At 33.2% G+C, this 15768-nt stretch overlaps 2 protein-coding genes and 1 long non-coding RNA gene across 4 annotated transcripts; 2 read left to right on the forward strand and 1 right to left on the reverse strand.

The window, feature by feature from the left end:
* The first annotated feature begins 1337 nt into the window (after window positions 1-1337).
* On the forward strand, window positions 1338-3704 carry LOC142524753 (WRKY transcription factor 72A-like). 2 transcript variants are annotated; one of them, XM_075628843.1, is made up of 4 exons: window positions 1338-1478; window positions 1570-2112; window positions 2226-2339; window positions 2720-3704. In XM_075628843.1, the coding sequence occupies exons 1-4, from the start codon at window positions 1395-1397 to the stop codon at window positions 3512-3514; spliced, it is 1536 nt and encodes a 511-aa protein (XP_075484958.1). In that variant the 5' UTR covers window positions 1338-1394; the 3' UTR covers window positions 3515-3704. The 2 variants fall into 2 exon arrangements, with proteins under 2 accessions (XP_075484958.1, XP_075484959.1); XM_075628844.1 differs by having other exon boundaries at window positions 1338-1472; window positions 1567-2112.
* Window positions 3705-7541: 3837 nt separating this feature from the next.
* LOC142524689 (uncharacterized) lies at window positions 7542-8849 on the forward strand. Its single transcript, XR_012814944.1, has 2 exons — window positions 7542-8097; window positions 8192-8849. It is a non-coding gene; the product is annotated as an uncharacterized LOC142524689 (long non-coding RNA).
* Window positions 8850-11677: 2828 nt separating this feature from the next.
* On the reverse strand, window positions 11678-14979 carry LOC142524502 (uncharacterized). Its single transcript, XM_075628520.1, has 4 exons — window positions 14872-14979; window positions 14336-14781; window positions 12326-12929; window positions 11678-12242 (listed from the first exon to the last, which is right to left on the reverse strand). Exons 1-4 carry the CDS (start codon window positions 14959-14961, stop codon window positions 11784-11786), a joined length of 1599 nt encoding a protein of 532 aa, XP_075484635.1. The 5' UTR covers window positions 14962-14979; the 3' UTR covers window positions 11678-11783.
* Between the last annotated feature and the right edge of the window lie 789 nt (window positions 14980-15768).

The raw sequence follows: 15768 nt of genomic DNA on the forward strand, positions 1-15768 counted from the left end.
CGAATCAAGATCAACTAGAATAGAACTAAAGCGTTGGATGGAAGTATTCTTTGGTGTCAAGGTAATAGCTTTGAATAATCATTGACTTCCAGGAAAGGGTAGAAGAATGAGATCTATCATGAGACATACAATGTATTATAGACGTATGATCGTTACATGTTGGGTGCAATAATTGTCCCTGCTTGGTGGAGCGATCGAACGGTGGTGCTTGAGCTGCTGTGCGGTTTAAAATATTTGAGTTGCACCATTACCACCAGCTATAGCTTTTGGTAAAGCGGTAAGCACTCGGTCCTACAATTGGTATCAGAGTCAAGGTCACAGGTTCGATTCTTATTGACTGCAAGGAGTGCAATAATTGTCCCTGCTTGGTGGAGCGATCGAACGGTGGTGCTTGAGCTGATGTGTGGTTTAAAAGATTTGAGTTGCACCGTTACCACCAGCTATAGCTTTTGGTAAAGCGATAAGCATCGGTCCTACATTACAGTTGATTTGAGCGGTTCTTTTGTACGTGGACACAAAAATAGTGTTTATTGCAGATTATTTATTTATTAATTGGCGCTTCAAGTTTTTGAACATTGAATTCTTGTCCAGCATGCATGTAAACTCCATTTAATTAATATTTTCGGACAATATAAATTTACATGACTTCAATAGTCAAATAAATGTTCCTGGCCAAACGCCGGTTCTTGTAGTACAAATTGATTGAGCCATTTTTTGTGTACGAATCGTCAACTATGACCTGTTGAATTTGTACGTAAAACACTACAAGCTTAATTGTCAAGCTCGACATATGGACTTTCTTCCGTCTCGATTTAAATTTTTGAGTTGAAATTTTCCGTTTTTGAAATGTAAAATTAACTATGAAATGCAATTATCGATTTGAAATCTCGACGAAGAGAAGGCGTAATTTAAATCGCTGACTGATACAAGCAAAAATTAACGACTTAGAATGATAGGAAGTTAAATTTTTTTATATGCAAATTGAGATGATTTATTTAATTTTATGGTGGGATTTTGATGAGTCGGTCTACGAAAACTTCATTAATTATGAAATATAATAATATTATATATTTCAACTCGACAATTAGTTATTTATTGTAAATATATATAGAAGAGTTGGCCATTGTAATCTAATAAAAAAACAAACATTAAAAGAGTTGACACTCTTGAAAGTTGACATTTTCGTTTTTTGTGTGTACGTAACATGCGAAGGTAAGCTTTCGGGTCTGACTTTTCACAAAAACTTTATCCATTTATTTAATGGGTTATTAAAGTAAAAAATCTGGACTTGTATATTATAAAATGGCATGCATTTTTCATACATAACATGCAAAATCAACACCAAAGCAGAACAAGAACAGAAGCTAAGTTTACGTCGTCATATAGTCTGAAAAATGATTGTTAAGGAAGAAGATACGGTAATCTTTTCGGGGCAGGCTGTTCAAGAAACATTCACAGAAGGAATTCAGGAGGTAATTGTTATTTTTTTGAAAATATTCAATATAAGAAATATTTTTACTGATTTGAAGGTTGACATATGTTTAATGTAATTTGGTGATGTTGCAGGAGGATCATCTGAAATCGGCTAAAGCGAAGATGGATGAAGTTGCAGAAGAAAATAAGAAACTGAAGTTGACTTTGTCGCAGATGATGAAAAATTACCAATCTTTGAAAATGAGTTTTGATGGCATATTCACACAAGATGATCATCCCATTATATTTAAAGGTTCATTTCCCAGGCCTGATGAATCAGAAGAAAAGTCCGAGCTCGTTTGTCGTCTAAGCCTGGGGAGTATTTCAGGTGAAGATGGCAAGAAACAAGAGAAGAAAATTAATCAAGATAACAAGCACCTGAAGGAGCTTGTTAAATCTGATGGACTTGAACTGGGATTGGACCACAGATTCCATTTATGTGATTCTGGTGATGCAACAAAGAATCTGAGCTCGGAGAATAACAGCTTAGATGAATCACAGGAAGAAGAAATCGAGGCTAAAGGATCTATTAAAAGTTTGAAAAGTGCAAGAAGTGCTACAAGTGATGAAATCTTGGAGCCTAATCATGTGATCAAGAAGACTAGGGTTTCTGTGAGAGCTGTGTGTGACACTCAAACGGTTAGTTATCGATTCATGTGCTTCGGATTGTTGATCTTTGTTGATTTTATGATATTCGAGTCAAAAGGGTAGCTGCGTTTAATCCTGAAAAGATTGAATTTCTATTTGTTCAGATGAATGATGGATGTCAATGGCGAAAATATGGACAGAAGGTAGCGAAAGGAAACCCATGCCCTCGAGCTTACTATCGCTGCACAGCCTCGCCATCATGCCCTGTAAGAAAACAGGTATGTGAATTCTTCAAACACTTATCAATAAAGTGAGTTGTTATTTCATGTATCTGGCAACATAATAGTGAAATTAGTTATAATCATAGAAGAAACCCTAATTTGTTCTATTACATGCACAGGTCACATAGAGGAATATTGATAGCAATATTTATGTACTCTGTGCAAAACAATTTGTTTTGACTTTCATAGAGGGAATTAAGGATCTGAGTTTATAATTTAATTAGATACATATATATCTTGAGTAATTATAGATAATCTTTAGATAGTGTAATCTAGTTTCAGTTAAATGTTACTTTGGAAAATTGTTGTATTATTTAAATTAAAATCGGTTTTATAAATTTAATTTGCTACATTACCATTATACTGCCCATTTCCAGGTGCAAAGATGTGCAGATAACATGGCCATTCTAATCACTACCTATGAAGGAACACACAACCACCCTCTTCCGCCATCTGCCACCACCATGGCATCTGCCACCACCTCAGCCGCCACCATGCTGAACTGTGGCTCCTCCACGTCATCTCCGCCAAGCATAGGAGTCTTCTCCACCTCCTCTGCCACCGCCTCCAATTTCAACGCGTTTAACTTTTCTTCATCAAATAATACCCTCACATCACCCTACACTTTCCCAAGAGCATCCATCGCCACTTCCCAATCACACCCTACTGTTATCCTAGACCTCACCCCACAAAGTCACACCTCGATTCCATACAACAAATACAGTCATTCTTCAAGCTTGTTTTCTTCCACGCCAGGATCTTCTTCAACTTGTCTCAACTTTTCATCAGTACCCCATTCGGATTCTGGCTCTTTAGGCATTTATAAGACCTTGTTTCATACCGAAATCCATGCATCGTCTTATTCTCAGCCTAGTGTTTATAACAAGAATATCCAAGAAGACGTTTTGAGCGTTGATGGAATCGGTGCCGCGGCTAAGGCTATGGCTCGTGATCCCAAGTTCCAAACAGCATTAGCTACTGCAGTCGCATCGCTTCTTGGAAATGGAGGTGGTGTCAATAATGTTCAAGAATCAAATTCAGGACAGAACCTGAGATTGGGTGAGAATTTTGGTCTGAGTTTTTCACAGCCATCGTCAAGAAATGGTGTTACTGCGTGTGCCACTAGTTACTTGAGCAAATATCTCGAATCACTGAATCCACAGCAGAAATAAATTGGCATCTTTTCCTTTATCTTCAAGATTGGGATCATGAATAAGGACAAGAAAATTGTTATTTTGTGCATTTAATCATGGTTCTAAGATCAAATTATTCTCATGTTTCACAATGTTTTTTAGTAATGTTAGGTGCTTGGTTGTGTAAATGATGTATTTGATGTATGTGAGACCGGCGAACAGCAACAGAAATGTGATTAACTGACTCTCTTATGTCCTGCTACAACTTAATTTGTACTAACTTTTGGTAGGGGACTTTTGGAAATTACAATTTTGATATTGTAAGATACATATTTTGGAATTTAATCATGTATACAGTTAAAGTTTGGTTTTTATGAGTAGCTTGATTTTTTTTGTTTGGGCCATTTTTCTTGAAAGTGGTAAACACATCAAATATTGCTTATTTGGTCATGATAATCTTTTATATAGCTTAATAATCTTCTATATAGCTTATATGACAAAAATAAAGTTTATGTTACACATAGTAATATCATATGAGCAAATAAAAGAAAACGACAAGTTTTTTCTACCCATTTTGAAATACCAAGTGTCGTTGCGCTTTATTTTTCCACATCATTTTTTCGTAAATGAATTTTAATATTTGTAATTTTGGCTTAATTTTTGCTATACAGAAGAGTATGAGTGACATGTGAAAACTCGAAAATTTATACTAGAATTTTCGACAAGTGACTAACTTTAATTTTGAAAAATCCTGATTTGAGGATCAAGATTTCTTTTGAATTTTGGCAAGATAAAACAATATTGATATATCAAGATAAAGGATTTTGGAGATAAAGATATCAAGTGACAATGAATCTTCGAGATAAATACCCTAGATTATCAAGATAGGTGATCTTGGGATAGTCATAGGCAACTTATCAGGAATCAAATCTTCAGCTTAGATTCCTTTAAAATTCGAGATTTTAAAGTTATCAAGTTTATCTCGACATCCTTCTCGACACCTATAGATAGACCATCAGACAAAGCCACACAAAAAAATATACTCTAGAGCAATGCTAGAGGAGGATACGAGGCGAAGCGCTATAGAAACACTCTCAAAAGGAAGAAGATTTTGGAGCAAAAGGAAGAAGATTTTGGAGTAATACCCTTGCCCTTCACGTTATTAAGCTAAAGAAATAAGGTAAGTGAGATTATGTTTCAAAATAAATATATTCACGTATGAGATCTTCGTCCTACGATTCTGTTTTCAAAAAATTTCGTTCCTGCATGATTCCTTCATTCATGCCATGTTTAAAAATAATGTGTTTCAAGTACTGTTATGATCGACTTGATATGAAAAAAGATTTCAGAACTATGATAAGATATGATTATTATACAATGGTATTGTAACATCGTAGGACTCCCTTATACGGTGAGATTCTAACCTTGAATTTCAGTGCTTCACGTTTATGATATGTTATGCTATGTTTTTGTCAATATATGCACATAATTTAAAAAATATCTATGCATTTGTTATATGTGCTCGATTGGTCCTCATTTTCTGAGTGTTTCTCCAAACATTCACCCATTCATTACAAGAAAATATGCCTTAACAAACACTCAAAAGACAACGGTTTTATTAGAAAACCGTTGTGTTTTTACTTTTAACAATGGTTTTAACAAAAATCGTTGTGGATTAGCGTGTTTTTTGGACTAACCACAACGGTTTTTTTTAAAACCGTTGTGGATTAGTGTGTTTTTTGGAGAAACGACAAAAATTTTAAAAACCGTTGTGGATTAGCGTGTTTTTTTTTTTTTGAGAAACGACAACGGTATTAGTGAATCATTGTGGATTAGCATGTTTTTAGAGAAACAACAATGATTTTAGTGAACCGTTGTTAAAATATCGACGGTTTAAAAAAACCGTCTCTAATTTAAAACTGCGACGATTTTATTAATCTGTCGCAATTTTTAAAGTAGTGATGATTTAAACAAAAACCGTCGCTATTTTAAAATTTACGACGGTTTTATTAAAAACGTCGCAATTTTAAAATAGCGACGATTTAAACAAAAACCGTCTTCAATAGCGACGGTTTTTGCTTAACCGTCTCTAATAGCGACAATTTAATAAACAACCGTCGCTAATATCGACAGTTTTTGCTTAACCGTCGCTATGAATAAACAATCGTCGCTCACCAATGACCGCCGCAAATTGTCTCTAAATACTCGCATTTTCGGTCTATTTTCCTCCACACCTTCCACATCCACGATAAATTTTTATCTATTGTACGATTTTAGTTTCGATTTAGGGTAAGTTTTTTCAGTTTCAATTCTTAGTAAATTTCTAAGTGTTAGTTAAGATCATGAATATTATTAGCTTATAAAGATTGTAAGTTTTTTTGTTAGATTTATTAAATTATAAAAGTAATTTTTTTATTTTACTTAAAAAATTAGCGGCGGTCTTTGGTGAGCGGCAGTTTAGTCAAAAACCATCGCTAATTAGCGGCAGTTTAGTGCGTTCAACGACAACGGTCTAATTAGCGACAGTTTAGTCAAAAATTAGCGACGGCTTAGTCAAAAACCGTCGCTAAAATATCGCTAATTTTAGCGACTGTATAACTTAAAGCGACGGTTTTTGACAATTAATGACAACTTCGTCAAAAATCGTCGCTAATTTTAGCAACGATTTATGATTTCAAAAACCGTCGCATTAAACCGTTGTCGTTGAACGCACTTTCAACAACAATGCCAATTTAAGAACTTAAACTAGTTATGTTATTCCAGTTTTTAATTAGGTGGTAATGCTTCCGTAATTCTATTTCGTTATTCACTACAAGAAAATTTACATTCAACTACACTCCAAAGACAACGTTTTTACAAGAAATTGTTGTCTTTTTTAAACAACGATTTCAATGAAAATAATTGTCTTTGCGTATTTTTTTCTTATCTTTTTTTCTTATCAAAGATAACGGTTTTTAAGGGGTGTGTATTCAATCTTGAAAATTTAATTACTTTTATTGACTTTTGTAGAGTTTAAAAGTCTAGAGGTACTGAACATAGACTTTTATAAACTCTATAAAAATTTAATGGTATCCAAATTAGATTTTTTTTGGAGTCTTAAAAATTCTAGTGGTATTCAAACTTACTTTTAAGAAATATATAAAAATTTATATGTATCCAATATTTTCATAGATTTACAATGATTCTAATATAATTCTTTATGTACAAACCTTAAAACTCTAGGTACAACTATAGAAACTCAAAAATTATCTTCTACTCACCCTAGAAATTTTGATAGATTTTTAATCTAATAAAATATCTTTCTCACCCATATATCTCTCTTCCAAATACAAAGACGACGCTTTTCTCCTCTATAAAGACAAGTCGAGGGTTCCTCGAATTTCAGAGGTATGATTGAACTAAGCCAATGTTTGTTGATTTCCCAAAAGGTAAAGTATCAGTAGACGCAGACTCCAGACATAAAACAAGAATACGATTTTGCGCATTCATGTGGTGGGAACTTTCAATTTCAGAAAAGTTCTCAAAAGTCACTATAAACAAGCCATGAAACAAAACTCCATCCTAATATATTTTGCAGAATGTCCCCAAGATTATCACTACAGGTATAAATTATAAAATAATAAAACAACAAGAAGATAAAAAAAATTCCCTAGCGAACACGAGTTAAAAAATCCAGCTCTAAAAATATCATAGAAAACAGGACGGGGCATCCATTGTTATTAATATCTCATTATTATTTATTATCTCATGCATCACCATTTTGTAATGTTAAATTTTATTGTTTTTAATTAACAAAAAAAGAGGAAAAAGTTGAAAAAATTAGGCACGGTATAAATCTAACTTATTGACGACCTTCTAATAATAATCAATTGAATTGAAAAATATTATTATACTTAAGTAATTATATTTTATTCAAATTTAGTAACTTTTTAATGTCCAATATATATATAATTCATTAGTGGTGTACATGATTTTACTTTTCAAATAATAATAAGAAAAATCTTAAAATATAAATATAGTGAAAACGAATTCAAATTTTCTATTAGTAGCTTCGAACCTTAGCAAATGTAATTCTGATATAAAAAGGGTTAGGGATGACAACTCTCCCCACCGGGAAAAACCGAAACGGGGATGCGATCCTCGATTTTTTCGTGTTCGGGTATGAAGTTCTCTTCCTTCCACACGGATGACTTCAGTCTAATTTTTTGGGTTTTATTTATACTTTCGGTTTTTCGATCTGCAACCTTGGGGAAAAATTAAAGCTCCCAAACCAAGATTTTGTAACCATATAGTATATGTACTTATAATATACACATTGGGAACTTTTTTGTTGAATTGATTTCAAAATTTTGAGTTTCATACTGCCGTCCATTTGAGTATTTTGGCTACTTGGATTTTAATTGTTCCATTTCTGGGTGTCCTCTGCACCACATAACGCTATAGAGAATAGAAATTTATTTATAAAACTTAAAAAGGGCATGAAAATAATATCTTTGAGGTGGGATTTGAGGGGTTAAAGTGTATTTTGATGTTGATATTCTGGAGTGATTGCAAAGCATGGGTAGATAGCGAAGACGCTGGTTATAAATCTTTGAAAAGCATATTGAAAATTGTACTTTGAAGTCCGAAATTCCAATTATATGATAGGAAACAGTGTTTGAAGCATTCTTGTTTCACACCATCAAGATTGAAAGTATATAGTTTCAGTGATGTGAGAACTTGTTGATTTGAAAGTATTAGAGGCTGTTGTTTTCTGTAGTCTTCTGCTCAAGTGCATCTGAAACCGACTTTAAAGGCACTGGTAATGTTAAAATCTTTCACTCCTGGAGTTGTATTAATCTTATTTTCTGCAGGATGATGCATTAAATGAATCTGTTATTCTCGAGTATTACACAGAGGAGAAGGAATCATGAAGTCAATACACAGAGGAGAAGTATTCTCGAGTATTGTAGAAGTCAATCTTTTTTTATATTCTATATAAATTAATGTAATAAAGTTATATCCTTGAATATAGTATATTGTAAGCGTTCGAAATTAAAATGGAGCTGGCTAGGATGTTAATGGTGTTGCTGTATCTTTTCCCTAATCCATAAATGCATGCTGAAATTCTCCAGATTTGTTGCATTGAGCTTTTTCATTGTTACATAGCTTTTGAGTTAATTTACCTTCCTTTTTGTTGTTGGGTGCTTTTATTTGAACCAATATATGTATCTATATATCTACATATATAGTAGAATATTAACTTAATTTCAGTTTTCCAGTTTCCTTCTTTGCAGGTTTTCTGAAGTGAGCTTGATTTAGAAATTTGCAAAAAGCCTCTTTCTTGGGGAAAAAAGAGTATCTTTATTGACTATGGAGTTGTGTGATTGACTGGTATTATCTACTTGAGAGAAACTACTAATGAAATAAACCTACAAAACACTGCATGTTTGGTGTCGGAGTTGGTGAGCTTTTTCCCCGGGGAGTTGTGGCCCGGTTGAGAATTGTTCCTATCTCCATGCACCAACTTTTATATTAATGTTGTGTTCTTGTGTCATATGTTATCTTGCATGTTAATTAATGAACAATGAAGTTGTTAATTAAATTTTTTGATTTTTTTGTTATTATTTCTTACTTGTGTTAATTAACGAGCGTGACCGGTTCTGCATGCGATTTTTTTCTATATGAATCAATGGGCTTTATTTTAGCTTTGATGTAATGTTATTCTGCGTTTTTTTTTTTTGTTGAGCTCAGCTAAATATTTGAAAAATATATAACTATATTTTTTGTTTTACAAAGCAAGATAGATTGGGAATGATACACATGCACTTGGCAGATTCGATCGACGAAGAAAGAAAGGTTGGAAAAATATGCACATCTAGTTATAAGTAGAATTTTTAGTTATTTAGACTTATTCTGGATCAAAATATTGTGGATTATGGTAAGTGTATATGGGAATGATTTTAGTTTTACTTTCAGGTTGAATTGTTTAAGGATAAATTGTATGCCTTTTAGTTTATATTAATTGTATTTTCAAGAATTTTGAATTTGTGTCTTTATAAAATGATTAATTAAATAGTTCATTGTAAATTCAATTTTCGCAAAAGATAATGTTTTTTCATGGATGTGGAAAAATTAACGACAACAATTATAAAATGATGCAGAACTAATTTGTAAACAAAGACAAAGACATCGGTTTTTACCTATTCTTAAAATATTGTCTTTTACTTACAACAACGGTTTTTATCCGTTTCGTAAATGTTGTCGTAAACCAAAAACAATGTTTTTTGTCCGTTGTTAATACATTGTTGTAAACTGAAAAAAATAACGTTTTTTTATTTGTTGCAAAAACATTGTCGTAGCTCACATACCACAACGTTTTTTACGCGTTACAAAATCGTTGTTTTTATTACATAAGACAATGGTTTTTATCTGTTGTTAGCCGGATTTTTAACAACAGTGATTACAACATCAGTTTTTCACTCTATCGTTTTTCTTTAGTGATTGGGAATTTTGTTGTAAAAAAAGTTATTTATGAAATAGAGTAATTTGATTTATATTGTACTATGAGATTTATTGTTTTTGAATTTTTTTTTCAAACAAAGTCAGTGTAGATATGCCACGGACGAGAAGCTTAACATGAAAAATTAAAAAATATTCGATGAATTTAATGGTTTTCAAAAAAAAAAAAAAAAGACTAGAAACAAAAAAAAAAATATAATACGGAATGAAAATCAAAAATTGAGAAATGACATGCTATTTAAATTCAAAACCGGCTAACTTGCAATTTCCCTAAGATATCCAATGAGGAACCCACTGCCTATATATCCTTCAAACTTTCAACTCAATACAAACAATGATAGTTGTGACGAAAATTAAGGAAATATATACTGATGGGAAATAGAGCATTTGAAGGTTGAAAAATATATACTCGCGGCCGCATTGCCTAAAACTTCAATTTATCTGGTTCACTTTGAGAGTGTAATTAAAATCCTAGCACTAGTAATTTCAGACAGAACAACGCTTAGCAATAAATGTCTTTTTATCTTTCAAGAATCAATATTTAAATTCATTTATAAAAGGCATGTATACACCTGTTACGTGGCCCTTGAAACGACCCGTTTGCTGTATATTCACGATTCATCTTTCCGTCTGCTGTGGTTTTAAAACTCTGTATTGGATCAGATCACACCAGGAGTTCCCCCAAACACTTCAGTGGGCATGTTTCTTGAAGAGAACATTCAATGAAGCGATAGAGGGAACTCTAGGGGAAACCCGACGACTGGTTCTGTTTCTTGGATATATGGTTGAATTAGTTCATCCTTCACGGTTTATATAGAATGTGCTGGTATGATCCACATAAACTTGGAATATTTGTTGTAGTCTGAGCCTTCCGGATTTCCAAGGGGTGGAAAACATGACGATTAAAGCTTTAGTTTCTGATCCTAGCCGCGATGTTGGGTCAAGTGAAGAAAAAGCATTTGATATATCAAAAGTTGGAATCTTTTCATGACATGAAAATTCCATCTTTTTATGTTTATTTCTGTCACAGGTTAATATCATCCTTTTGTTACATTATGAAGCTCTATATATCTTAAGACTTCGAATTAAAAGGGATTAAATCAAATCACCAGTGTCCTTTATATCAACTGAATCCGTTGCATGCTTTTTCCTGACAAATCAAAATAGAATTCTACTAGAAATTGTGATGCCAAAAGTGATGGACGGAAAGATGGAGATTTTGTGGTCACTTGCTCTAAAAAATATTCCCTTTTACTATTTAACCTGAATTCATGGCTAGGTTCAAGCACTCGCGTGTATTTAACCTTATTTCACTATGAGGAAAAGTGGTCCTCTGAAGCATATATGTCTTCTACAACAACATGCGCATGCAGTAGTACTCTTCCCTACCGGCTGGAAACATGAATTAGTTTTCTTTCTTTTCTCCAAACATAGACTCAACTTGTCTATAAATAGATACATAACCTGGTGAAATATGACATAAGAAAGAGTTAAGTAAGAATCGGGTTTCCTCTCGAGTTTCCTCGAAACACTTCATTGAAAAGCTTTCATGCTTCCCACTGAAGTGTTTGGGGGAACTCTGGTGGTCAACTGATATTTAAAGTAATATAATAATGGGTTTTATCTATCTTTTTTCTTGTCTAGAATGCTATATCTGACATGATATTCAAGAAAGCAACATTTTAATATGTAATTTCCGGGTAGAACAACCTGTTTCTTCGTTTATGTCTTTCCTTCTTATTATATATATCTTAATTGACAGGGTAAAATTATTCTTTCAAACAAGTATGCGTTATTTTTCCAGGAACTATCGAAAACAGAAGGCAAAAAGATATTTCCCACTATTCCAACTTGGATGGAACTTTGCCTGGCCAACTGAATATCCATGTCCAATATAAATGCAGCCGTAGCTGGCGGATGCTCCTCCAAACACGGTAGCCCCAGTCTTATACGACCATATGACCGCACCGGTTGCAGCATCCATGGCATATACAGGTCCGGTAGGTGCGACCGACCCTGCAAACAGAACTCCATTCACTATAGTCACTGGCCCGTGTGCAGTGTCGTTGCTCGGATCAGCGGTGGTCCACAGAATCTTCCCTGTGTTGGCGTCCATTGCCACCCACCCACCGGCTGTGGTGGTCTGAGTGGATGGCTTGAGCGTAAAGGGGAGTCTATCACTATTTACGATATTTGTATAAACCCGTTTTCCATCCGTGGCAGCACCCCACACCCCTCCTCCTTCCAGAGATCCAGGACCTGCTTTCTGTAGTATACAAGTAAAAATAGAAACATACTTGAGCGCGCTGTATATTCCCTGACCACAGCTATTCAAAACAAGAAACTTACCGTGGACCAAACTATATCTCCAGTCTTTCGATCCAAAGCCCACGCAAATCCACTTTTCTGCACTGCCACGACAATATCACGAAACTGTCCATTCGATAATATAGTCAGTAGCATTGGAGCCTCTCCGAAATCAGCATCCAGGTTCGGGCCTGTGGGGCAATCAGGATTATTAGGTACCAGACACGCGAAATAGAAAACATCATAACCCCCAAGTTGCTTAGCCCAAACAATCCTCCCTGAATAAATGTCAAACGCCAAGATGGAATTGAAGTGAATATCGGGTCCGAAGCATGGATTAGGGCCTGTTGGAGGCGTTGTTTGATTATTCAGCCGAGCCTGACACTGTTGCACGGCAGGTGGAGCAATGTAAAGATTGCCTGTTCCCGCAAAGACGAGGCCTCTTTTTACGTCGATGGAAGGGCTACTGCCCCAGATAGCTGCACCAGAATATCCACCTAGCTTGCCCCCGTTATCGGGAAGTGTGTAGGTCTGCCACAAAATTTTTCCTGTTTTAACATCCAGTTTTGCCAGGCTTCCACGGAAAGTGCAACACTGTCCGGCTGGCAATATTTCTTCCAAAGATGATACTCCCACGTACAAGCCGCTGGAATCACACAAAATTGTTACCCGAATTTCTGTCATAATTGCTCATTAGTAGAAAGTATCTCTGTTTTACTATTGTTGAATAATCGTTAACTATTAAAGGCTCAAAAATCGTAAGACAGTAAAAAAGTTGTAGACATGAGATATTTGCAAAAAATTGAAGGAATATAAGAAATTTTACGTTACTTTTCGGTAAAGTTTAGATATATCTATTTTTTTTTATAGGTAAAATGCATTATATTTGGGAAAGGATCCTCAACTGTGGGGATCTCTAAGATCTTATATCATCTATTCCTAAGAGCCCTCTATCACCGAGAGCCCGAGCGGCATGACTATTAAGAATAGCTTTTAAAAGTAGAACTAGCTAACGAAGCCTAACTCGTTTATGTCTTGCCATTCCTATCTATCTATCATTGGTCAACTCGAAAATCAGCTAGACCCTGTTTTATCTTTCAAATGAATTGCACAATTAATTTTTTTTTAAAAAAAATTTGGCTTTCTTTTATATTCTATTAAAAAAAACCAAACTATTTTCTCATTTTTTTTTATCTTGTCAATTTTTCACTTATCATTTTTTACGACCCGTTCAGACCTTTTTGTTATTATTATTTTTTGAAAATTGGCTTATTTCTTATATCCCAAAAAAAAAAATTTAAAAACATTTCTTGCAATTAAAAGTTCAAATTTAATTTTTATTACAAACATGTGATTAATCATATATTACCAAAATAAAATTTTAACTTTTAATACAATTAATTTTTTAAATACCAGAAATATATTTTTTCTTTTTTAGGGATATAAAACAATTTATTTCTGGCATTTAAAAGTTAAAATTTATTTTTCATCAAATTCCAATTAATCACATATTGGTAACCAAAAATAAAATTTTAAATACAAGAAAGAAATTTTTATTTTTTTAGATATATAAGAAATATTTCAATTAATTTTATAAAAAAATTATAAGGCTGAACCGTAATAAGAAAAATTGACAAGATAAAATTTAAAATAAATTTAAAAATTTTAAATGTTTATATTAATAATAATATTAGTAAATTAAAATATGAAATTCAATCGTAAATATAATTAAAACATTAAATTCAAAATCTAATTAATCACTGACAAAAATTAAAATTTTAACTTTTAAATATAAGAAATTATTTTTTTTAGTGATATAAGAAATAATTCAATTTTCAAAAAAAAAATGTAAAAAATAAAAAAAAGTTGAAAAAGTGCTGAACAAGGTAAAAAATTATACAAGAAAAGTTGACAAAAGATAAAATATTTATTTTAAAAATAGAAAAAAGCCAAAAAAAAAAAAAAAACAAATTATTGATTGTGTTGAATCCTTTCCCATTATACTTAATAAAAAAGAAAGTGAAATACAAGATCACAAGCAGAAGCACCTACCCCCGATAAACAGTTCCACCCTGAGTGATTTGGCTCAAGGGACCTGGATCTAACCGAGTAGACCACACAAGCTGCCCAGTGGCTCGTTTCACTGCAACCACATAAGCCGGTCCATAGATCGCGACAATCAAGAGATCATCAGCCACAATTGGGGTGGCGCGTGACACCGTTACATTCACATATTGCCGCGAGGGAAGTATGCCGGTTAGCTGGCCTAAATTTTTTTGCCAAGTCAATGCTCCACTAAAAGCATTCACTGCATAAAGATTTCCATTCCATGATGGAAAATATACCACTCCGTTCGCTACGGCCGGTGTCGCGGTTATGTCGAATCCTGCATTGAATAGCCATCTTAGTTTCAATAATCCCTTCACTGTGATTGGATTGATTATAACTTCATCGATGGCGTTCCTTCTGTTTGTTATGTCTCGCCCGTGATTATACCACTGCAATCAAGAAAACTTAAATCATTAATGTTTGCAGAATCAAATAAATAAATATGAGTTTTTATTTCTAATTTTTTCTGTGGCCTACACTTCAGCAGAAGATTTGTCTGAAAATAGAATTAGAGACAAGACTAAAAGAAGGGAAACAAGAATGCAACTCATGTTTGAACACTTGAGCATCCGAAAATGGAAATGGTATTTATAATCATTAAAATATAATAATAAATAAATATATAAAAGTCCATCGGTACGAAGAATAAAAAAGGACAAATAGGGTTGCCAACTCTGTTAAATATCATTGAGAGAATAAAATTTGACAAAAATCTGCTGTGAAAAAACAATCTTACGGATCGTATTTTATGAGACGGATCTCTTATTTGGGTCCTCACTGAAAAAATACTACTTTTTATGCTAAGGTTATTACTTTTTATTGTGAATATCGGTAGGGTTGACCTATCTCACAGATAAAGATTCGTGAGATCGGTCTCACTAGATACTTATTCACTAGTGTTTATATGGCTTGGGTTTTACGTTTCGATACCCAATCTAATTCCCAAGTTCCCACGGACAAGTGATTCGAGAGAAGACAAATCAATTTTAATATTAATTTGTTGAATTATAATTTATTTCACTTATGAATATATATTAATCGATTAAAATAATTTAATTCAGATTTATTATATATATTACAAGAAAAATTAATGTTTTTTTTTGTCATCTATATTTTCATGATCACTATTTCTATATTTTCCTGGTTATTATTTTTGTCTGTTATATTATCGAAATTGAGTTTTTATAATTTATATTTATCTCTCAACAAAAAAAAAAGATTAAACAAGAAAAAAAAAAACAATCATTCCAACAAACACCAATCAAACAAATTTAGAAAGTTGAAACAAAATATAAAGATTTAGAATGTCAAAATTATATTTCATTAATAGAGTTTCCAGTTATTAATTTAGAGTAGGTCTCTTGTGAGACGGTCTC

Source organism: Primulina tabacum, chromosome 14, assembly GCF_025594145.1.
Source record: "Primulina tabacum isolate GXHZ01 chromosome 14, ASM2559414v2, whole genome shotgun sequence".
In the NCBI taxonomy this organism is placed as follows: Eukaryota; Viridiplantae; Streptophyta; class Magnoliopsida; order Lamiales; family Gesneriaceae; genus Primulina; species Primulina tabacum.

Excerpts from the sequence above, each read along its gene's own strand:
- LOC142524753 (XM_075628843.1), top strand. The coding sequence starts at position 1,395 with ATGATTGTTAAGGAAGAAGATACGGTAATCTTTTCGGGGCAGGCTGTT. Across the intron at positions 2,113-2,225 it reads CTGTGTGTGACACTCAAACG|ATGAATGATGGATGTCAATG; the intron begins GTTAGTTATCGA and ends CTATTTGTTCAG. Across the intron at positions 2,340-2,719 it reads CATGCCCTGTAAGAAAACAG|GTGCAAAGATGTGCAGATAA; the intron begins GTATGTGAATTC and ends GCCCATTTCCAG.
- LOC142524502 (XM_075628520.1), bottom strand. The coding sequence starts at position 14,961 with ATGCTCAAGTGTTCAAACATGAGTTGCATTCTTGTTTCCCTTCTTTTA. Across the intron at positions 14,782-14,871 it reads CAGACAAATCTTCTGCTGAA|TGGTATAATCACGGGCGAGA; the intron begins GTGTAGGCCACA and ends TCTTGATTGCAG. Across the intron at positions 12,243-12,325 it reads GAGATATAGTTTGGTCCACG|AAAGCAGGTCCTGGATCTCT; the intron begins GTAAGTTTCTTG and ends TGTATACTACAG.